The following is a 24,650-nucleotide window of genomic DNA, read 5'->3' as shown; positions in this document are numbered from 1 at the left end:
TGTATATATAATAAATCACTGGTAGTAATTTATGAACATTTTTAATTATTAATGGAAGTCAAATGTCATTCACTCATTAACAATTCCTAGAGTAATTGAGTAATTACTCAAAAGTGAAATGATCAAAAATTATTTATTAATGAAAAATTATTCTTTTGAATTGATTGATTATTTATCAGATAATAATGGAATTGGGGCACCACCAGCTGAACTGGAAATAGCAAATACCAAATATCAGTCTTGTTTGTAAAAGGTTATTTAACCCTTAGATGCACAGGTGGGGTCAAAAATGACCCCAGGGGTTGTTATTCTTCAATATCTTTAAAATGAAAAGTTGCAATATCTTCATATTCCAGGTATTCCTCAAAAAGCATGTTTGTGACATGAGGCAATTTGCATTTTTATTTCTTTTTTCATAACTTTTAAGAAATTGCAGTTTTTGCATCACTACCCCACTCTTGCACAAGTGGGGTCAAAAATGACCACAAGCAGTTCCTATGGAATCTTCTATGAAACTTAATTCTTAGCATTAGCTAACAGTCCCACATACACATCTGATGTCATCTCACACATCTAATGCCACTTTGACTGTCAATACTGTCCCACTTACACATGTGATATCAGCAGTCTCACCACCCTGGAGGTCATTTTACCCAGCAACAATCATGTAAGTATTCTCTCCATTTATGAACTTCCATAGACAGATTATGATGTGTGATCAAATTAGTGATCAGATTAGCCTACTTTGTTGTTAGCTAACAGTATTGTATTTAGGTAGGTAACACAGTATTGTGTTCGCTAACAGTAGCCAACTGTATTGTTAGCTGCATCTATATAATTTATAGTTTTCGGCGCATTCATTGTCCTTTCTAATGTTTGTTTGTTTTTTTTTTAATATATCTAAAGTAACATGGCTGCTAGGAGACCAGCTAGGATCCCTGTGGACTTTGCCATACAAATGATCCAGGACAGATTGGATGAAGGGCCAATCAGAGACATTGACTCAGAATGTGACATGTCAGATGTAGAGGACCCAGACTGTTGTCCCCCACTGAACAAGGCCAGTCAGACACAGAGGAGTCCTCTGATGAGTCCTCCGAAGAGGAAATGGATATTGTGTCCAACAGAATGAGGCGCTAAGGCTCTTACTGGGCAGAGTGACCTCCCAGCCAGGCTAAAACACCACGGCACAATATTCCAAGTTGTCAGCCAGGGCCTGCACCTGGGTTTAGTACTGTCTCCCCAATAGATGCAAGGAAACTGTTCATGTCTGATAATAGAATAGAAGAGGTGCTGATGGAAGTGAGAAGAACTGGGATGTACCAGTCTGTATGTTTTTTAGGAGTCCTCTACATAACCCATCTGTCCTGGACCAGTTGTATGACAAGGTCCACAGGGATCCTCGCTGGCCTCCTAGCAGCCATGTTGCTTTAGATAAATAAATAAAAAGATTAGAAAGGACAATGTTTAAAATGTACAGAAAACTATAAATCATATAACAACACAGTTGGCTACTGTTAGCGAACACAATACTGTGTTACCTACCTAAATACAATACTGTTAGCTATCAACAAAGTGCTAATCTGGTCACACATTTGATCACTAATTAGACCACACATCATAATCTGTCAATGAAAAATAAGTTCATAAATGGAGAGAATACTTACATGTACGTTGCTGGTTAAAATGACCTCCAGGGTGGTGAGACTGCTGACATCAGATGTGTAAGTGGGACAGTATTGACAGTCAAAGTTGCATTAGATGTGAGAGATGACATCAGATGTGTGAGTAGGACTGTTAGAGTTGCTAAGAATTAAGTTTCATAGAAGATTCCATAGGAACTGCTTGTGGAACAGTGGGGTCATGATACAAAAACTGCAATTTCTTAAAATTAATGAAAAAATAAATAAAAGTGCAAATGGCGTCATGTCACAAACATGTTTTATGAGGAATACCTGGAATATGAAGATATTAGAACTCTTTATTTGAAATATTTTGAAGATAACAACCCGGTATGTTGCCAAAACGCATTGATTTGAATTGGGGTCATTTTTGACCCCACTTGTGGAAGAGTGTAGGTATTGGTAGGTTGTGCATCCAAGGGTTAAGTTAATATTCCTGTGTAAATATAACAACTTAAACAGGAAGGTGTGAGATTCCAGCACAGACTGTTACAAACCAGTGAATTGTCAACAATAAATACACAATAATTACCAGGAAGTGATCAATTCAGCTATTAGGCATTTATTTACAAACATGCATTAATTCCTAAATAATTCATAAATAATTTCATAAACCAGCACAATCAAGTAACAAACATCATCTAACATGGAGATCTATTCTACTAAACAGCAACACTGTGTACAAAGAAAGAGTGTGTGTATGTGAGAGAGTCTCGTGGGGGTGTAATGACCACGAGTGTCCACCAGGTGGCGGTGGACCTTGGAGGGTCAGTGTGAGTGGGTGTAATGATCTCGAACGGATCTCGAACGCGGCAGCGCGCGGCGGGAGAATGCAGGCGTTCTTTACGACGACCCACACAGCCACTGGAGGTGCTCGACTCGCGGTGGTTGTTCGGCGACCAGATAAACAAGACGTCTGTCACACGCATGCGCGGGGGACACTCAGAGCAAGCAGTCTCACTGGGGCCCAATCATTACTGCAACGCTGGATGTTGAGACATGCAGTCAAACTCCAGTGATTATACGGATGTATCACGGCGGGACAACTTCGCGGTTCGGATGCTAAATGTGGCGAGCTTATCTCAGCCAGTTAACAGATGCGGCGGCCGGATACATGCATGAGGGATGTGGGGGAGGGGGAGGGGGGGGGGGGGTGTCTGGCTCCCAGGTCCACAAAAAGAACAAGGGAAAAGAGAACAAGGAGAGTCCACACAGTGTTCTGCTCGCCAGCGGACTGAACCTTGGTTTGGGTCTTGTGGTCCACTTTGTGCTCTCTTGGTCTCCTGGAGACCTGGACCCTGGTAGGAGACCAGGTTGAGAAGCAGAGACCTGGTCCCTGGTAGGAGACCAGGTTGAGGAACAGAGACCTGGTCCCTGATAGGAGACCAGGTTGAGAAGGGGGGACCTGGTCCCTGGTAGGAGACCAGGTTGAGAAGGGGGGACCTGGACCCTGGTAGGAGACCAGGTTGAGGAGCAGAGACCTGGACCCTGGTAGGAGACCAGGTTGAGGAGCAGAGACCTGGACCCTGGTAGGAGACCAGGTTGAGAAGGGGGGACCTGGACCCTGGTAAGAGACCAGGTTGAGGAGCAGAGACCTGGACCCTGGTAGGAGACCAGGTTGAGAAGCAGAGACCTGGACCCTGGTAGGAGACCAGGTTGAGGAACAGAGACCTGGACCCTGGTAGGAGACCAGGTTGAGGAACAGAGACCTGGACCCTGGTAGGAGACCAGGTTGAGAAGGGGGGACCTGGTCCCTGGTAGGAGACCAGGTTGAGGAACAGAGACCTGGACCCTGGTAGGAGACCAGGTTGAGGAACAGAGACCTGGACCCTGGTAGGAGACCAGGTTGAGGAACAGAGACCTGGACCCTGGTAGGAGACCAGGTTGAGAAGCAGAGACCTGGACCCTGGTAGGAGACCAGGTTGAGGAACAGAGACCTGGACCCTGGTAGGAGACCAGGTTGAGAAGCAGAGACCTGGACCCTGGTAGGAGACCAGGTTGAGGAACAGAGACCTGGACCCTGGTAGGAGACCAGGTTGAGGAACAGAGACCTGGACCCTGGTAGGAGACCAGGTTGAGAAGCAGAGACCTGGACCCTGGTAGGAGACCAGGTTGAGGAACAGAGACCTGGACCCTGGTAGGAGACCAGGTTGAGGAACAGAGACCTGGACCCTGGTAGGAGACCAGGTTGAGAAGGGGGGACCTGGACCCTGGTAGGAGACCAGGTTGAGGAACAGAGACCTGGACCCTGGTAGGAGACCAGGTTGAGGAACAGAGACCTGGACCCTGGTAGGAGACCAGGTTGAGAAGGGGGGACCTGGTCCCTGGTAGGAGACCAGGTTGAGGAACAGAGACCTGGACCCTGGTAGGAGACCAGGTTGAGGAACAGAGACCTGGACCCTGGTAGGAGACCAGGTTGAGGAACAGAGACCTGGACCCTGGTAGGAGACCAGGTTGAGAAGCAGAGACCTGGACCCTGGTAGGAGACCAGGTTGAGGAACAGAGACCTGGACCCTGGTAGGAGACCAGGTTGAGAAGCAGAGACCTGGACCCTGGTAGGAGACCAGGTTGAGGAACAGAGACCTGGACCCTGGTAGGAGACCAGGTTGAGGAACAGAGACCTGGACCCTGGTAGGAGACCAGGTTGAGAAGCAGAGACCTGGACCCTGGTAGGAGACCAGGTTGAGGAACAGAGACCTGGACCCTGGTAGGAGACCAGGTTGAGGAACAGAGACCTGGACCCTGGTAGGAGACCAGGTTGAGAAGGGGGGACCTGGACCCTGGTAGGAGACCAGGTTGAGGAACAGAGACCTGTTGTAGATTTTGAGTTGTTGACAAAAGATTTGATGATGAACAGTTAATTTAGTTTTCCTCCATTTTCTTTCCGCACTCCTGCATTGCCTCTTCAATATTTTAGTTTCATCGTTTCTCCACGGAGGTAGAGTTTTGTTTTTAATGATTTTTTCTTTTTTTAGTGGAGCCACAGAGTTTAGTGTTGTTGTAAGTTTACTGTTAAAATTATTCAAAATAAATCCACAAGATGCAGGTAAAATGTTAGCAGGAGTGCGGTTTAAAATTAGCATAAGATTAGCAGCCACTTCAGAAGTAAGGTAGCGTTTCCTCACCGTTCTCACTGGGCCTCACGTTGACTAAACTAGTAATGTTAAAAAAGACACAGTGGCGGTCAGACACAGCCAGGTCAACAACGACACACACAAACGCTGGCCCATTTCTTGGAATTTGTGACGTAATTGTTCTATTTCCTCCTCTGATAAAGCACTCGGCCTCAGACCTGTTGGCTAAAAGTGTTCTCTAAAAAGAACAGGCCCATGGGTTCCACACAGATGAGAATGCAGGGATCCAGACGATGCCAACGCCACCACATCTGTGTGACGTCCACACGCTCGTTCTTTTAGCTTCTCCAGTGATTCCATTTTGGCGAGTCACAACACTTTGAAACGGTTTGTCAAAGCAAACCAAGGATACGCGCATTGTATAAAACAGATAAAACTGTTATCCTGCATTTGACCTCGGGAAACATATTTAACTGATTTCCACCGCTTGAGCTTGAGAGCAGCCCCCAAACCACATTAACCCATTCACACACAGCAGCTGCCTTTCAAGGCGCTCAACCCATCCAGTGGGAGCAGTCTGAGGTTCAACGTCTTGCTCACGGACACTTTGATATGGAGGAAAGTGTACGGTGGCCTGGAAGTGCAAAACACTACAAACTTCAAAAAACACTACCCCCCCCACCCCCCAAAAAACACAAATTAGAGAAAACACTACAAAATATAGAAAACACTACCAGATTAAAAAAAAAACACTCCAAAAATTGAAGGGAAAAAAACCCAACTACAAGATCAAGAAACTACTACCAAATAGAGAAAACACTACACAATTCAGAAAACACAATGGAAACGTCAGGTGCCTGCTGGTCGTCACCGAGTGGGGGAGTTGCCAATGACTCATTACTATTACATCCACACAAAGCCATACACTCATTCAGTGTAGTGGCTGTTAAATCAAGTCCAAAACAATCTATGGACGAGTCAACAGCACGTCTCCATTGCACTTCATTTTATTGACCACGAGAGTTCAACCCCAAGCACCGTGCGTCATTAAAGCCTCAAATAATGAACTATGTTTAAAATGAAATGCCAAAGCTGGGTTTTTTTTTTATTTGATAGTGTTTTCTCTATTTTAGCGAATTTTCTTTGATTTTGTAGTGTGTCTTTGGATTTGATAATTTTCTAAATTTTGGAGTGTTTTGCACTTCTGGGCCATCGTACGAGTGGGAGATTGGGAATCAAACCTGTAACCCTAAGGCAACCCTATCAAGACACGACCACTCTATCAACCAAGCCACAGCCATTCCAAAAAGTCAATCTTGATTGAATAGAATCCGGTTTTGGTATTAAAGCGTTTAAAAACAAAAAGTAGTGAACTTTTACAAGCTGATGGACAAATTGCAATATTATTTGTACACAAATTTACTGATTAATGCAGTTGCTCAGTATTATGTGTCTTATTGATAACAGCGAACATTATTCCTTTTCTTTTCTCTGTCAATGTTATAATCCAGTCTTATTAATGTGTGTTTCTTGTTCTTTGTTCAGGACTGGGGCGATACATGTGGGCGACCGGATCCTGGCGATAAACAGCGTGAGCCTCAAAGGCAAGCCGCTGAGTGAAGCAATCCATCTTTTGCAGATGGCCGGAGAGACGGTCACACTCAAGATCAAAAAGCAGCTCGACAGTGAGTGTCCTGAGTTTTAATTCACTGGTGGTGTGCCTGATAGAAAGGGAGAGCTGGCCATTGGAGCAGTTCTCGCTTTTGATCTCCTTGTCGATCAACTTAAACATGTAAAAGCACAAAGGTTTCTTTGAAGTTACTTTGTAGACATAAATACACTAGTATTTCAGTGTCCAGAATATGTCTATAATGAGCAGCTGTATTTTGACTCTATGATGTACATAAAGAAATTATACCTTATACCTAGATTTTATTATTTCTTATTTGCACAATATAATGCAAATTTATTGTTACTATATCAACATGTGCTAATAAATATTGCACAACTTGCTGAACTTTGTTCCATCATGTTTCTGTCCTTTGCAAAATCAACATGAAGAATTAAGTGTAATGAATCATCATTGATGTGTAAAACCTGGGTGGTTAGGGAGTTAAAACATGGATTATTTTGTGCCTGGTGGCCACAGAAGAGAAGTCAGAAGCTCACAGATCAAGATGAAATGGTTCGGGTTAAAAACTAAAATATCAACAAAATGTGTAAATTATGAAAGGCTGCTGGGAATTTGCCCAGTATTTCCTTCTCTTATCTGATTGGATTGTCTGATATTTAATGAGAAATAAGAAAGAATTTAATGAACATTTTATGATACAAACTGTGTGTCAAGCAGTTTAAAAAAAAAAAAAGATCACATTTTTAAGAAGTGGACCATATTACGTGTGCTTTTTGCTCCTATTAAACATGAATTAGGCCCAATCCCAATTCTCTTTTGTACCCCTCCACCTGCCCCTTAGCACTCCACCTCCGCTTCCGCCTTCCCCTCCAAAACGAGGGCAAAAGCAAAGGGATAAATGTTTCAGCCCTTAGATTTGGGACACCCCTCTCCCTCTGCTGGCCCCCGCCCCTCTCCCGCCATCTCACAGTTTTGACGTAATAATACGGCGTTGTTATATCAGCAGAGCTGAGCCACGGATGTTTGTTGATTTTTCAGCAGGAGCGTCGTCCTGCCGTCCCAAATTCAATGTGTTGCAGCAGCTTGGCTGCTTTGTTTCCACATCAAGGTGAAGAAATAGACGAAGACATGGATTAGTTTTTTCTTACTAGTCTAAAACACAACAGGTTTATATAACTTTAGAAGTATATATGTGAAATGGGAGTCCTTCGGCGCCATGTCCTGCTCCCCCTCTGTTTAAAGTGCTCATCTGTAAAAGCTCAGTTTAGAGGGGTGAATAGCCCTTCCCCTCACCCCTCCGCCGCTGCACAGTAGTGAAATGGGACACCCCTCAGACTCTCGTGAATGCGCATTTCAGAGGGGTAGGGGTAAGATGAAGGGCTAAGGGGGAGAAATGAGACACAGCCTTAAAGTCTATACCGTCAGATGCAATGAGGACGTGACTTTGAAAGATCTGAGATGTTGGGAAGTGACCCTGTCGGATTAATTTATAGGTTTTTTTAATTCTCTCTCAGACATGGAGGAAAGGAAAGCAGCCATGGAGGCCGAGGACATGACAGAAAACGACCTCAGTGAGGAAGAGGACGATCTGACGGACAGCCAGCAGACCAACAAGCTGTCAGAGCTTTACTCCACCACCATTCCCAGTGTGGACTCGGCCATGGACTCATGGGACGGCTCGGGGCTGGACGCAGGCTACGGCAGCCAGGGTGAGCAGGACTGATACACGCCACCGCTTTTATTCATTCAAATCAACGACTGAGCATGAAAATGGGAGGAGAGGTTAGATAATGGAAGGAGGAGCTCTCTACACAGAAGAAACCGTGTTTCCAGTTGAAAAGGGATCTGAAGCACGAACAACGTTCTTGTTGTCTCATTTGTATGAAATCTCCTGCAAAACATGAAGGAGTCTTTATGCAGGATCTCTGTGCTCGTGGTTTGTAACTGCAGTGAGAGTTCCGGTCATGGTTTTGCACTAAAGTCAGTAAGATCATTTCAATTCTATAAATTGCCAAATATACAAAAACGAGAAGACACATCATTGTCCCACATTATCCTTACGATATAAAGAAGTTACGTAGAACTAGATAGATTTGATTCTATTCGATTCTATAAATGCCCCCAAAAAAATCCGAAAAGAAAAATGAATACAGTCAATAAATAGTTGCTACATTTTGTGACATGATATGATCTAATGGCTAACATGCTCGTGATGCTAACTCGGTTCTGCAAACAAATTCTGGCGTTGTCAAAGGTCTGCGCAGTACCGAGTGTGGTTCTAGTTTTAGCATATGTTTTGTCCCTCAGCTTTACGTGGTTTCGTCTCTCCTCCCGCAGGGACGTACAGCCAACAGGCCGCCGGGATCGCACTCCACCCGCATGAATGGCGCAGCGCCAAGCAGCAGCGCAGCACGACGCCTCCGCCTGGACACAGGAAGAACTACCCGTTCAGCGACGGAGGCTTTAGCGAGGATGACTGGGACAAAACACCGGGGTAGGAACCGACTGACGTTAATGTGCAATCCAAAAGCACAGATTCAGGCTTTGATTCTAATTGCGGTAATTGTAAAGATTAATTAAAAAATATTACATTTTCTGTCTCTGAGGCTCAATTCTAAACTGCAATTACTGGGAAAAAAATCATAAATTTACACTAATGCACATTTTTTATTGTATTTGTTATTTAATCATGTGTCTAACCTAACAGTGCAGAGCTTCTGGAATTGAATTTGACTTCTCTTTATTAACCTTTATAGTATTTCAAGGCAGTTTTATTGGATTCAGTGTCAGTAATCACTTCTTGTCTTGCCACTGATTTAGTTGTTTTAGTTCTTAAGTCGACTCATTTTGCTTTATCTTCTTGTCAAACACCTGTGGGTTCATTTTATCCTGCACCAAAGTTGTATTTTAAATGAAGTGGATTTTTTTTCCCCACAATAGTGATAAAAAAACATTGTATTTAGTGTAATGTGGAGACATCAAACAATCTTTAATGTTTCTTGTATTGTATCTTTATTATTTAATTAGCTTTATAAACGTTTAACGTTTACGTTATACGTTATAGTATAGTACCCCAATCCCAGTGGGGAGGTGCCAAAGATTCATGTGGGGGGTGAAAACAGGTGAGCTAGCATTTAATTCATTTATGTCGCAAAACTGCAAAGTACATTTTACATCAATCAAACAGTTGTACAAGATGGCGAGGGTATGGGTTTGTTGAACGGCTACATGGGATCAGCAGGATACTCAAAGGTGGTGGCTGTGCCTCGGGGCTAAGAGCAAAATACAAAAAGTTTTAAAGAAAGATTGGGTCTGGAGACAGTGAGACCGTGACGTCGTGCTGGATGGGGGATGACGGCATTCAACTTTACAATGATGGGTCCCTTAAGAGAAAGCTGGGGAATTATTGATTCAAACAACATATACAAGCTGTAATCAAGAGTTTGAACTAGGTTCAAGGTTCAAGGTGTTTTATTTGTCATATCACCAGTAAAAGCCAGGTTTCACCGTGAATGAAATTCTTATTTTGCCGTCCACCCTGAAGCCGACCTATATAAATAAGTATATACACAAGAGAATAAAATATAAAAAATAAAATAAAGTAACAGAGCAGTGCAAAAATATTAGTGTGAAAGTGAGATGTGCAAATGTCAACATGTCAGAAGCTGTTCAGAGTCTGATGGCAACGGGGAAGAAAGAGCTTTTCAGTCCATTAGTTTTGCTTTTCAAGCTTCTGAACCTCCGGCCTGTTGGCAGAAGGTGAACAGTCTGTGTTGTGGATGGGGGGGGGGGGGGACCTGTGCTGGTAGATGCTCTGCAGAGAGGCAGTGGTGTTCTGGTGATCCTCTCTGCAGGCCACTGCGCTCCGCCACAGTAGTGTTGTCGTACCAGGCTGTGATGCAGCTGGTTAAGGCGTCTCAACCACACAGCTGTACAAGTTCCTGAGTATCCTGGGAGACATGCTGAATTTCTTCAGCCTCCTCAGGAAGTACAGCCATTGTTGGGCCCTCTTGACCACCTGTGTGGTGTTGAATGTCCAGGTGAGGTCCTGGCTGATGTGGACACCCTGCTCACCCTCTCCATCTCAAGCTCCCGGATAGACAGTGGATGATGAGGTCTCCTCTCCTTCCTCCTGTCCACTATCATCTCCTTTGTCTTGTCTGTGTTAAGGGAGAGGTTGTTGTCCTCACACCAAGCCACTAGACCAGCACCTCCCTCCTGTAAGCCGCTTCCTCATCCCCTGTGATGCTCCGATCACAGCGGTGCCATCTGCCAACTTCAGGATGATGTTGTCCTTGTGGGAGGCGACACAGTCATGTGTGAACAAGGTGTAGAGGACGGGGCTGAGGACACGTCCCTGAGGGGGACAGTGTTGGTGAGGAGGCTGGCTGAAGTCCTGTTTCCAATCCTGACAGACTGGGGCCTGCCAGTCAGGAAGTCTAGGAGCCAGACAGGAAGTCTAGGAGCCAGTCAGGAAGTCTAGGAGCCAGACAGGAAGTCTAGGAGCCATTCAGGAGGTCTAGGAGCCAGTCAGGAAGTCTAGGAGCCAGTCAGGAGATCTAGGAGCCAGACAGGAGGTCTAGGAGCCAGTCAGGAAGTCTAGCAGCCAGACAGGAAGTCTAGGAGCCAGTCAGGAAGTCTAGGAGCCAGACAGGAAGTCTAGGAGCCATTCAGCAGGTCTAGGAGCCAGACAGGAAGTCTAGCAGCCAGACAGGAAGTCTAGGAGCCAGTCAGGAAGTCTAGGAGCCAGACAGGAAGTCTAGGAGCCATTCAGGAGGTCTAGGAGCCAGTCAGGAAGTCTAGGAGCCAGACAGGAAGTCTAGGAGCCATTCAGGAGGTCTAGGAGCCAGTCAGGAAGTCTAGGAGCCAGTCAGGAGATCTAGGAGCCAGACAGGAGGTCTAGGAGCCAGTCAGGAAGTCTAGCAGCCAGACAGGAAGTCTAGGAGCCAGTCAGGAAGTCTAGGAGCCAGACAGGAAGTCTAGGAGCCATTCAGGAGGTCTAGGAGCCAGTCAGGAAGTCTAGGAGCCAGTCAGGAGATCTTGGAGCCAGACAGGAGGTCTAGGAGCCAGTCAGGAAGTCTAGCAGCCAGACAGGAAGTCTAGGAGCCAGTCAGGAAGTCTAGGAGCCAGACAGGAAGTCTAGGAGCCATTCAGGAGGTCTAGGAGCCAGACAGGAAGTCTAGCAGCCAGACAGGAAGTCTAGGAGCCAGTCAGGAAGTCTAGGAGCCAGACAGGAAGTCTAGGAGCCATTCAGGAGGTCTAGGAGCCAGTCAGGAAGTCTAGGAGCCAGTCAGGAGATCTAGGAGCCAGACAGGAGGTCTAGGAGCCAGTCAGGAAGTCTAGGAGCCAGTCAGGAAGTCTAGGAGCCAGTCAGGAGATCTAGGAGCCAGACAGGAAGTCTAGGAGCCAGTCAGGAAGTCTAGGAGCCAGTCAGGAGATCTAGGAGCCAGTCAGGAAGTCTAGGAGCCAGTCAGGAAGTCTAGGAGCCAGTCAGGAAGTCTAGGAGCCAGTCAGGAGATCTAGGAGCCAGTCAGGAAGTCTAGGAGCCAGTCAGGAAGTCTAGGAGCCAGTCAGGAAGTCTAGCAGCCAGTCAGGAAGTCTAGGAGCCAGTCAGGAGGTCTAGGAGCCAGTCAGGAAGTCTAGGAGCCAGTCAGGAAGTCTAGCAGCCAGACAGGAAGTCTAGGAGCCAGTCAGGAAGTCTAGGAGCCAGACAGGAGGTCTAGGAGCCAGACAGGAAGTCTAGCAGCCAGACAGGAAGTCTAGGAGCCAGTCAGGAAGTCTAGGAGCCAGACAGGAAGTCTAGGAGCCATTCAGGAGGTCTAGGAGCCAGTCAGGAAGTCTAGGAGCCAGTCAGGAGATCTAGGAGCCAGACAGGAGGTCTAGGAGCCAGTCAGGAAGTCTAGCAGCCAGACAGGAAGTCTAGGAGCCAGTCAGGAAGTCTAGGAGCCAGACAGGAAGTCTAGGAGCCATTCAGGAGGTCTAGGAGCCAGACAGGAAGTCTAGCAGCCAGACAGGAAGTCTAGGAGCCAGTCAGGAAGTCTAGGAGCCAGACAGGAAGTCTAGGAGCCATTCAGGAGGTCTAGGAGCCAGTCAGGAAGTCTAGGAGCCAGTCAGGAGATCTAGGAGCCAGACAGGAGGTCTAGGAGCCAGTCAGGAAGTCTAGGAGCCAGTCAGGAAGTCTAGGAGCCAGTCAGGAGATCTAGGAGCCAGACAGGAAGTCTAGGAGCCAGTCAGGAAGTCTAGGAGCCAGTCAGGAGATCTAGGAGCCAGTCAGGAAGTCTAGGAGCCAGTCAGGAAGTCTAGGAGCCAGTCAGGAGATCTAGGAGCCAGTCAGGAAGTCTAGGAGCCAGTCAGGAAGTCTAGGAGCCAGTCAGGAAGTCTAGCAGCCAGTCAGGAAGTCTAGGAGCCAGTCAGGAGGTCTAGGAGCCAGTCAGGAAGTCTAGGAGCCAGTCAGGAAGTCTAGCAGCCAGACAGGAAGTCTAGGAGCCAGTCAGGAAGTCTAGGAGCCAGACAGGAGGTCTAGGAGCCAGACAGGAAGTCTAGCAGCCAGACAGGAAGTCTAGGAGCCAGTCAGGAAGTCTAGGAGCCAGACAGGAAGTCTAGGAGCCATTCAGGAGGTCTAGGAGCCAGTCAGGAAGTCTAGGAGCCAGTCAGGAGATCTAGGAGCCAGACAGGAGGTCTAGGAGCCAGTCAGGAAGTCTAGCAGCCAGACAGGAAGTCTAGGAGCCAGTCAGGAAGTCTAGGAGCCAGACAGGAAGTCTAGGAGCCATTCAGGAGGTCTAGGAGCCAGACAGGAAGTCTAGCAGCCAGACAGGAAGTCTAGGAGCCAGTCAGGAAGTCTAGGAGCCAGACAGGAAGTCTAGGAGCCATTCAGGAGGTCTAGGAGCCAGTCAGGAAGTCTAGGAGCCAGTCAGGAGATCTAGGAGCCAGACAGGAGGTCTAGGAGCCAGTCAGGAAGTCTAGGAGCCAGTCAGGAAGTCTAGGAGCCAGTCAGGAGATCTAGGAGCCAGACAGGAAGTCTAGGAGCCAGTCAGGAAGTCTAGGAGCCAGTCAGGAGATCTAGGAGCCAGTCAGGAAGTCTAGGAGCCAGTCAGGAAGTCTAGGAGCCAGTCAGGAAGTCTAGGAGCCAGTCAGGAAGTCTAGGAGCCAGTCAGGAGATCTAGGAGCCAGACAGGAAGTCTAGGAGCCAGTCAGGAAGTCTAGCAGCCAGACAGGAAGTCTAGGAGCCAGTCAGGAAGTCTAGGAGCCAGACAGGAGGTCTAGGAGCCAGACAGGAAGTCTAGGAGCCAGTCAGGAAGTCTAGGAGCCAGACAGGAAGTCTAGGAGCCAGTCAGGAAGTCTAGGAGCCAGACAGGAAGTCTAGGAGCCAGTCAGGAAGTCTGGGAGCCAGTCAGGAAGTCTAGGAGCCAGTCAGGAAGTCTAGGAGCCAGACAGGAAGTCTAGGAGCCAGTCAGGAAGTCTAGCAGCCAGTCAGGAAGTCTAGGAGCCAGTCAGGAGGTCTAGCAGCCAGTCAGGAAGTCTAGGAGCCAGTCAGGAAGTCTAAGAGCCAGTCAGGAAGTCTAGGAGCCAGTCAGGAGGTCTAGGAGCCAGTCAGGAAGTCTAGGAGCCAGTCAGGAAGTCTAGCAGCCAGACAGGAAGTCTAGGAGCCAGTCAGGAAGTCTAGGAGCCAGACAGGAGGTCTAGGAGCCAGTCAGGAAGTCTAGGAGCCAGTCAGGAAGTCTAGGAGCCAGTCAGGAAGTCTACGGGCCAGTCAGGAGGTCTAGGAGCCAGTCAGGAAGTCTAGGAGCCAGTCAGGAAGTCTAGCAGCCAGTCAGGAAGTCTAGCAGCCAGACAGGAGGTCTAGGAGCCAGTCAGGAAGTCTAGGAGCCAGACAGGAGGTCTAGGAGCCAGTCAGGAAGTCTAGGAGCCAGTCAGGAAGTCTAGGAGCCAGTCAGGAAGTCTAGGAGCCAGACAGGAGGTCTAGGAGCCAGTCAGGAAGTCTAGGAGCCAGTCAGGAAGTCTACGGGCCAGTCAGGAGGTCTAGGAGCCAGTCAGGAAGTCTAGGAGCCAGTCAGGAAGTCTAGCAGCCAGTCAGGAAGTCTAGCAGCCAGACAGGAGGTCTAGGAGCCAGTCAGGAAGTCTAGGAGCCAGACAGGAGGTCTAGGAGCCAGTCAGGAAGTCTAGGAGCCAGTCAGGAAGTCTAGGAGCCAGTCAGGAAGTGTAGGAGCCAGTCACAGAGGGAGGGTTGCAGTCCCAGTGTGTGTAGTTTGTGGGGGATGACTGTGTTAAATGCTGAGCTGTAGTCCACAAAGAGGATCCTGATGTAGGTGTCTGTGTTCTCCAGAGAGGATCCTGATGTAGGAGTCTGTGTTCTCCAGAGAGGATCCTTATGTAGGAGTGTGTGTTCTCCAGAGAGGATCCTGATGTAGGAGTCTGTGTTCTCCAGAGAGGATCCTGATGTAGGAGTCTGTGTTCTCCAGAGAGGATCCTGATGTAGGAGTCTGTGTTCTCCAGAGAGGATCCTTATGTAGGAGTGTGTGTTCTCCAGAGAGGATCCTGATGTAGGAGTCTGTGTTCTCCAGAGAGGATCCTGATGTAGGAGTGTGTGTTCTCCAGAGAGGATCCTGATGTAGGAGTCTGTGTTCTCCAGAGAGGATCCTGATGTAGGAGTCTGTGTTCTCCAGAGAGGATCCTGATGTAGGAGTCTGTGTTCTCCAGAGAGGATCCTTATGTAGGAGTGTGTGTTCTCCAGAGAGGATCCTGATGTAGGAGTCTGTGTTCTCCAGAGAGGATCCTGATGTAGGAGTGCCATGTTCTCCAGAGAGGATCCTGATGTAGGAGTCTGTGTTCTCCAGAGAGGATCCTGATGTAGGAGTCTGTGTTCTCCAGAGAGGATCCTGATGTAGGAGTCTGTGTTCTCCAGAGAGGATCCTGATGTAGGAGTCTGTGTTCTCCAGAGAGGATCCTGATGTAGGAGTCTGTGTTCTCCAGAGAAGATCCTGATGTAGGAGTGTGTGTTCTCCAGAGAGGATCCTGATGTAGGAGTCTGTGTTCTCCAGAGAGGATCCTGATGTAGGAGTCTGTGTTCTCCAGAGAGGATCCTGATGTAGGAGTCTGTGTTCTCCAGAGAGGATCCTGATGTAGGAGTCTGTGTTCTCCAGAGAAGATCCTGATGTAGGAGTCTGTGTTCTCCAGAGAGGATCCTGATGTAGGAGTGTGTGTTCTCCAGAGAGGATCCTGATGTAGGAGTCTGTGTTCTCCAGAGAGGATCCTGATGTAGGAGTCTGTGTTCTCCAGAGAGGATCCTGATGTAGGAGTGTGTGTTCTCCAGAGAGGATCCTGATGTAGGAGTGTGTGTTCTCCAGAGAGGATCCTGATGTAGGAGTGTGTGTTCTCCAGAGAGGATCCTGATGTAGGAGTGTGTGTTCTCCAGAGAGTATCCTGATGTAGGAGTGTGTGTTCTCCAGGTGAGAGAGGGAATAGTGGAGAGCAGCAGTGATGGGACCATCTGAGGTGGACCTGTTTGGCCCATATGCACATTGCAGGGTCAAGTGTCTCTGGTAGGCTGCTCTGAATGTGGGCCTTCACCACCCTCTCCCAGCACTTTGCATGATTGGAGTGAGTGCTACTGGCCTATAGTCATTCAGACAGGTGGGGGGGCTTGTCTTGGGGAGGGACGATGGTTGTGGTTTTGAAGCAGGTGGGCACAACGCTCTGGCTGAGGGAGAGGTTGAACATGGAGGTGAGGACATCAGCCAGCTCATCTGCACATGCTCTGAGCACCCTCCCCGGGATGTGGTCTGGTCCTGGGGCCTTCCAGGGGTTAATCCTCCTCAGAGCTCTTTGTGACTGTCGGGGGAGGGGAGAGGGTCTGGGTGTGGGTGGGCCTCCTTTCTGTGTCAGCGTAGAGCGGAGCGAGCAAACACGTCTGCCACGGGGGGCGCCATCTTGCATCTTCTTGTGTATGTTCGTGTTAAGAGTCACCATTCCTTGTTAAAAGTTGTATATTTGTTGGACCTCAGTTGCAATCTAAAAAAAAATCTGGATTTTGAAAGATTTTTTTATTTGGTCTCTTTGTTCATACTAGAATCGGCCACAAGGGGGTGCACCATAAAACAACTGTATGAGCTCTATGTTAGATTTAAACAAAAACAAAAAAAACAAACACACATTTTTTTTTAAGACAATTTAAGGGAGATTGGTTATGTGAGAATACCAGCTGATGACTCCTTTAATTACAGACGATGAAAGCATATTGAAAAACGTGTTTGTGTTCCAGGTTTATTGGCCAACAGCCCGACGGGATTCTGCTGGATCCAGAGGACAGCTTCTGGTGTCAGGCGCTGGAGGATCTGGAGACTTGTGGACAGTCCGAGCTCCTCCGAGAGATTGAGGTCAGCTCAGACCTTTAAACTGCAGCAGTGACCTTTGGCCTTCAATCAACAGGTTTCAGCCGATGCCAAGACGAATGTATTGCTTGTTCTGAGGCTCCACTCTCCAGAATGCTGTTTTTCTTTTATTTACTTCAGGATTCAGAGAAACAAATCTCCACACATCCACTTCAAATCCATCGTGCTAAGTAGCAGATTGTGTAGCCGCCACAAAATCTGCAAGAAGTGGTGAACCACTCTGTACTGTAACCACGCCTTAAGCTCTTAATGCAGAGAGTAAAACCAGCTTTATGTACACAACTACAGCGGCACATTGAAACCATTCCACTCAGTTACTTCTTCAGTTCACGGCGCCAAGCACTTCAGGTGTTTCTAAAGCGAAGTGGAAATGACAATGGAAGAGGGTTTAAACCATTTCAAGCATGGTACTTTCAATCTAAAACTAGAGCTACACTCGATAGAGCATAGACCTTCATGTTAGCTACATCACTGTGTGAAAGGGAGCATCTCCATGGCATGATCTCTTTTGATCTCCTCTACAAGGTTCCTCCCTCATCCACTTAATATAGGACATTTCTTTGCAGTTTTTTTGATTTATTCGGAAACCTTTTGTTGTTAACGTCCCAAAATCAAATCAATTGGTCCCTGGATGATGACGAATCATCCCTGAAGATACACACCAATAAATACACGCAGACCAAAACGCAACTTTCTCGGCCAACTTCACTGGTCACCCAACTTTTATTGACGAAGGTAGGCGAGACAGAAAATCTCGTGTTTTACATATTGTGTTTCAGAAATCCAGCTCCGTTGCATTTAACAGTTATGTTGTAGTCAGTGACACATTTCTCTCTCATGAAAACCTCGATGCAGTGAAAGGTTCTGCGTTTTGTTCAGGCGTCCATCATGACGGGCACCGCCATCAGTCTGGGTGTGGACGGCGTCAACAAACCGCCAGCCGAGCAAATCCTGAGCCACAGCAGGATGAGCCCGCTGAGGAGGAACTCGCTCCTGCACCAGGGAAACCTGCTGCACCAGGGGGCCCACCTGCACGAAGAGGCCCAGCTCCATCAAGGTGAGCGGCACAGGAAACTAGAAGTTATGATTGAACGGATCATGAGAAGCAGCATCTTTTCAACATGCGTCATTTTAGAAGTCTTGCAATGTTAATGTGTCAAAAAACAGTCTTGCGCTTCATAAACATTGCATGTCAGAGGTTTAGTTTAAAGGCCCAAATATGTGTCTTTCATGTGCATTTGTGTTTTAAACATTGTCATGTTGTGTTAAGTCCCATTTACATGGCAATGTTTATAAATCTCAAATCATAAGCAATTGTTGTTTACTGCTGTTGTGATCCCGAGTCCCGGTTCCCGCGACGTTTCAATTGAAAACATATCATTTTTGTGTTGTCATCCCAGAAAAGTTTCACATTTACACTTCAGTGTATTGAAAACAATGTCTGTTTTCATGGAAGGCCAGGAATGGGTGCTGGTCTTTTTTTTGTTTGTAATGAAACAAATGCGAGAACAGCACGCTGTAACATTGGGAGAACAGACATTCGGATGGGCAGACGACCAAGTTGAAATTATATAGTTTAGTTTGTTTGCTTATTTTTCTGGAACCATGTACAGAAAACATTAATATCAAAGAAAAGACACTTTGTACCAGATTTAGTCATTAGTTTCCATCTGCAGTCCCCATGCAGGAACACAAAATAATAATATTTAAAATAAATATAACCTACAGTAAAAAAATTATAACAATAGTAATAACCATTAAATTTACCACCTGGTTTCAAATAAATTCACACAGAATACAAAAAATCCTTTGCAATACATGATACAAAAAAATGCAACAAGCAGGAACACAACATTCCAGTACACATTATAAATATAACCTACAGTAAAATATGTAACATTATTAATGCCTTAGTCTTTTCTAAGTGTTCAGTTTTGGCCTGTTTCCACGGGGAGTAAGAGAATTTTCAAAAGTTCCACTTTGAGAGACGTTTTCAAAAAGTTGCTCCTCAGTGATGATCACTGTTGCAGTGTAAACTCTTCGTATGCTAGTTCAATTCTTGAGACTTGATGACTGATCCTCAAATGTGTTTGAATAAAATGGTTAATAGTTTCACCTTCCAACAATTTATGTTTATCATGTCTAGTTGAAAATTAGAAGGAAAATAAAAATCCTGCTTGGGAAAGACCCCTCCCCTCCCGACACGGTCAGCTCCACACATAGAAAACCCACCGTCTTTCCTCCGTTCTGCTCAGAGGCACACCTGCACGAAGAGGCCCATTTCACTGAGGATCACCTGCACCAGGGTGCCCACCTCCACCCGGACAGCCAGTCCCTCCTCCTGCACCATGAGCCCAAACCCAAGGCCTCGCTACGAGTGTCGGAGAGGACGTGGGAGTCCCGCCGGATCAAGGAGGAGATGCAGGGGATTCTGTCTCCGACGCCTCTGGAGCTACACAAGGTGAGTTCAGGACGTCTTCCTGTCGTTGATGAGGTTTATGTAAAATCCCTCCAGGTGTTACAATTAAGGATAAAACACAGATATGTATTATGTGCTGAGTGTATGTTTTGCTCTTTGGGATGAATAATAATTTTGCATGTTCTGTAGTAGTACAATATTTTCCATATTCTCTATTAATCCCAATTTCTTTTGTAGTTTTTGATGGTTGTGTGACATATTGAAAAGATACCACTTTTTTGAAATGGGTCATATGATGCAAAATCCACTTCCTAAAGGTTTTCCAACAGTACTAATCGTCCCCATACCTGGAATGACGCCCCAGAAGTGAAGAAAGTGTGTCCTCTCTCTCCCTGGCTTGTTTCAGGTTTTAAAAAGTGTGTTGCTCCAAGCAGCCAATCAGAAATCAGACCCTATATAGTGTCATCAGGGGTTTAGCCAATCCCAATCAAGGTAGGCTCCTCCCCTTTGACTCCTCCCACAATAAGCAGCCCTGCTCTGGCACATGGCACCACGAGAGGAAGTACTTCCTCCTCCTCCAAGATGGGCATGTGTGGGCGGAGCCAGTCCAGCTCACACAGACACAGCAGATTCTGAATGCAGCGCCTGTGATTCAGTATTGAAATGGAGGAAAATCAAGGAGGAGTTAGAAACTTTAATTCTTTACTGTGAAGCCAAAATCTGCTGTCGTCATACTGAGCGCCGGGCTCTGAAGCTCGAAATCTCACCAACTGATCACTCCGTTTTTTTCTTTAGCCTGCATTTCAACAATGTGTGTAAATCAGTTTGTATTTCGACAGATGAGTGACACAGTTACACCCCATGTCTCGTAAAAATAACCATTAAAAAGTCCCCAGGTCTTTCCATATTATGTCTTTTCATGACCATTTTCTGACTGTAAAATCTCTGGGACAGAGGACTACGTCATTTCTTTACAGTGTAGTGTATTATATAATACAGCATCATGGTCCAGCCCCCTTGTACGACTGGTATACTGGCATCTACATGTCTTCACCCCCCTTCCCCCTACCCCGGAGTTTCAGTCATAGGTCGAGGCAGACCTGCACGCAGCCAGAATGAAAATCCATTTGTTTCCCGTGGGGAGCAAAATGCATTAATGTGAACTAAATCCTCGGCTGTTTCACTGATGGACCCATTGGAGTCAGGCCAGGAGGTTTTTATACCGGCCGTCTCATTAAACGATCATACAATATTCATATATCACAGGTCTAACCCACAGCTCTTCGCTCAACATCTGGCCCACATTAGGCGTTATACAGGCCTCTGGCGTGTCACCGTATTGTGTTACTCACTGGTCATATTGGAGGAGCGGTTCTCGCGTTTATTCGTCGTGCTTCAGTAAAGCATGTGGCATGTGTACATACTGCAGAAAGATTCTGCACGAGGCCTGCTCAGATAGATTCTTCACTTTGTTTTGAGGGCGTTTGAGGTGCAACAATGGGACTAAAAACATTTTCAGACTTTGTATCCATTAACGATTTAGAACAAACATACTCATGAAGTTAATTGCATAAGTTGGACACACACCGGTGTTGTTCTTTCACAGGTGACGGTGATAAAAGATCCCGAGAGCGACGACTTTGGCTTCAGCGTGTCGGACGGCTTTCTTGAGAAGGGCGTGTACGTCAATATGATCCGACCGGATGGACCGGCTGACCGATCGGGACTGAGACCCTACGACCGGATCCTGCAGGTAAACCTCCAGTCAGGAAGGAGTGTTTCTACCACCAGGGAGAAAACGGAGCTTCCTGAATGAGTGAGGGCTAAAGGTCCCCGTTTACATGACAACATTTCAAGGGAAAACTCATCATTTCAGAAAAGTTTCATAACGTTTTGAAAATGACGTCCTTCTACTCAGAAATGGCAGAAAAGCTGAAAAAAAGGAAGTGGATATGCCATGAGGTGGTGCTGCTGTTTGTTTTAGTAATAAAATCTTACACACACACACACACACACTAGAAAACAACAGGTTCTAAACATTAACAATTGGAGAACACAGACATTCTAGCGGACAGACCACCAAGTTAGATCGTTATTACGGTGACGGTCAAAATAAAAGTAAAGCCCCTGGAGAATATGGACTGGGAGTCATGACACAGCAGAGCAAACATGTTCTGAATGTCTCTGCTGAGCATGTGCAGAAGAACTCATTATTCTGGCCGTGGTGTGCAGGACCAGTAGCAAGAGAGACCTTTGACCTGTTAGTTACGTTTACATGGAGGGAGTCTTGTTGGAAAATGAAAGAACAGACCAGTCAGTGCTAACGAAAAAGGCTGTTAGAGACTAACCAGTAAACACACTAGCATTCAGATGTATCCTTCAGTCTGTAACAAAGGCCTGGATGTGTTTGCTGTGTCCTTTACGTTTCTCAGGTGAACCACGTCCGGACGAGGGACTTTGACTGCTGCCTGGCTGTGCCTCTCATCACGGAGGCCGGCGACCGACTGGAGCTGGTCATCAGCCGCAACCCGCTGGCCAACGACGACCCCGAGGACAATAACAACACTTTAGACCAGGCACTAGACCTGTAACACACTCCGGCAGGAAAGGTCCAACTCGTCACACACACACACACACACACACACACACACACACACACACACACACACACACACACACACACTTCACTCGCGATATCTCCACTAAAGACTTTAACTGGAAGACAAGTTCAAACATTTGCATGCACATACAAACATCCCATCCCGTTCATGTTGGGTCTGAACTGCGTTAGAGTGTGTTCCCATCACAGAAGCAGGACGAGAGGGAAAAAGAAATACCTCAGGCCTACCTCAGAAATACATCCAGGCAGACGTACCCATACGTATGGCTGGATGTCCACACAGTGTGATTTCAATGTGACCAAGGACTTTTTTGGCACTTTACAGAGCCATTAGTTATTTACCCTCATAACACGCACACACCTGCAATCTGAGGAAGGTCATTTAACGACTTGTAGGAACAGAGATTTTCCTCACGACAAGAGTTGACTAAATTTCCTCCTCACTGTCAGAGGGCCAAATAGTGAACTTAATCTCCATCAACATTAATGCGTTTGGTAGTTTCACCCTCAAACAAGGTCATTTTGATTGACGACAGGTTCAGTTCTGCTCAAATTACCTGTTAACCCAATAGTTGGCTTGTAAACTCTGGACCCATTCAGGCCATGCACAGATTACATTTCACTGGTTTAATGAACACATAATGAGCAATTCATGAAGGCACTGAGTCAAACAGATGTAGCCTCTGTAAAAACTCTACATTGCTGCTAAAGGTTCGCTGCTTCTCAGCAATCAATACAAGCGTCTTCTCCGAAAGGTCATTTCCCAGTCAAACGACGCAGATTTCTATATTTGATAGCATTTTAACATTCCCATCTCAATGTGTGCCATCGCTACTGTCAAATCAATTGTGTTACACCAGTGATCCCGATGAAGAAAGGAGCAGCAATAGATTTTGATCAGATGGAAGTTGACAACAGATCCGTGCTCCACAAAGGAGCCGCTGTGAAGGAGGAGGCGCTGCGGGGAAAAACTGTCACCAACATCTACCTGCAACATTTCAAGAAAAAACGTTCTGTTTTGTTTTTGTGCCAAATGGTGAGACAGCGATGAGTCATGACTGCATTTCACTCAGAGTTCACTGCTATTCCACAAAATCAAAGAGCAGAATGCTGTTCAGTGACGTCCAGATCTAGAGGTGCTGTGTGTCACATTTGCATATTCCACATAGTTTTCCTGAGGCTGCATATCGGTGCAGTGGTCAGCGGTTTATTGTCAGTTATGTGCTTGAGGGGACTTTCTCTGGAAATTCAGCATTTTCTCTCTCTTCCTGTGTGGACACTTGGATTTCTCACCACAAACACATATCGGTGTATCTGAATTGACTGGAAGAGCAAACGATCCAGAGTATGAGCAACTTTTAGGCCAATATCAAGCGAGATTGGCGCCAACACCCCGCGAGCCGCCTGATCAATCTTGAAATTGAAATTATGGAAGGATTGTTGGAGGTTCAGAGCCACCTCGATACGTTTCATGGCTGCTGTAACAGTAATGACAAAACAATGGTAGAAAATAAAGGTTTCCTTTGAAAACTGAAGCTGTAGGCGTCTATAAAAACTTAGACAGTATTTTTGTGATGGTTCATATTTTTACTTGAGCACAGAGTTCCTTTAACAACTCAGCAGGAATGAGAGCAGACCCGCCGGTAAAAACGGACTCAAGAAAAACCAGATTCAAGAATGTCCCGTCAGCTACAAAGATTCCAGCAATGTGACACACAGTATCCTCAAACAGTTTGCATTAATTCCAACTGATTTTTGGTTTTGCACAGAAATAAAATCGACCTTTTACAGCTTAAAGACGACAAACAAAGTGAAAACAGGTGGGCCTTTACTCTCTCTTACAGTAGCACGGGATAATGGAGCTCTGTGTGTGTGTGTGTGTGTGTGTGTGTGTGTGTGTGTGTGTGTGTGTGTGTGTGTGTGTGTGTGTGTGTGTGTGTGTGTGTGTGTGTGTGTGTGTGTGTGTGTGTGTGGTTTCATTGCAAAACCAAATAACAGCTCTAACTTGTAGCCTCCTATCAAGCTATCCAACTACAGTCATTGATATGGTATATCACCATCTTTTTCATAGAGTTGCCGCGGAAACGCGAAACTCTTCTGAAATGAATGATGCAAATCACTTGGATGTTGTGTAAATGGGGCCTCAGACTGCATTTGACTTTAATAGCTCCTCTTGATGAAAAGACAGATAGTTTTGATCAATTTATTGCAGAGTACTTAATTGGACGATTTTAATGCCCTATACCAGTGGTTCTCAATTATTTTCTGTCATGCCCCCCCGAGAGGACAGAATTTTTTTCAGGCCCCCCCCGAATTGTACTACCACTGAGAACCTGATAATATTTATTTATTTATCTGTATAAACCACTGTATGAGTTGCTGGCACCAGCATTCTGCATACAATCGCCTGATTATCAAAATAAACTAATAAAATGAGCTGGAGGCCCTTTTTTTATCATTCAAGCATGAATAAAGACACTAATACTGAAAGTCGCGCCCGCCTCACGCCCCCCCTGACACCCCACCACGCCCCCCCAGGGGGGCTCGCCCCACCATTTGAGAAGCACTGCCCTATACAGACAATTTGAAGCACATTAAATAACTCCTCAATGCTTTAGAGAGAAATCTGAAAAGACATCTCCTTTTCTGAGCACTTCCATTAACTTATTTCACCTCCCTTGATCTCCTGTTTTCCATTTGAGGTTTAACTGAAACGAGACTTCTGTGCAAGAGACGGGAGGAAGAAGTTTGTGTTTCACACTTTTGTTTTGTCTTCTACAAGTGTAGTTCTCTACAAAAGTAGGCATTTTTAATGATGTGTTGTTGAAGTGTCA

The 24,650-nt window shown here is 46.2% G+C and overlaps 1 protein-coding gene across 1 annotated transcript in view; it reads left to right on the top strand.

Annotated features, from left to right (window-relative positions):
• Window positions 1-21,787, top strand: part of grip2b (glutamate receptor interacting protein 2b) — a gene marked incomplete at both ends in the record, with an annotated part of 385,376 nt that extends 363,589 nt beyond the window's left edge. Inside the window, 8 exons of the mRNA XM_080495600.1 lie at window positions 6,302-6,441; window positions 7,904-8,098; window positions 8,727-8,883; window positions 16,648-16,762; window positions 17,657-17,834; window positions 19,033-19,238; window positions 20,803-20,949; window positions 21,629-21,787. Coding sequence (XP_080351726.1) covers window positions 6,302-6,441; window positions 7,904-8,098; window positions 8,727-8,883; window positions 16,648-16,762; window positions 17,657-17,834; window positions 19,033-19,238; window positions 20,803-20,949; window positions 21,629-21,787 — 1,297 coding nt within the window. The remainder of the gene's footprint in view (window positions 1-6,301; window positions 6,442-7,903; window positions 8,099-8,726; window positions 8,884-16,647; window positions 16,763-17,656; window positions 17,835-19,032; window positions 19,239-20,802; window positions 20,950-21,628) is intronic.
• Window positions 21,788-24,650: the final 2,863 nt, after the last annotated feature.

Source organism: Blennius ocellaris, assembly GCF_963422515.1.
Source record: "Blennius ocellaris genome assembly, chromosome: 4".
NCBI lineage: Eukaryota > Metazoa > Chordata > Actinopteri > Blenniiformes > Blenniidae > Blennius > Blennius ocellaris.
This window is presented reverse-complemented; position numbering and strand designations above follow the sequence as displayed.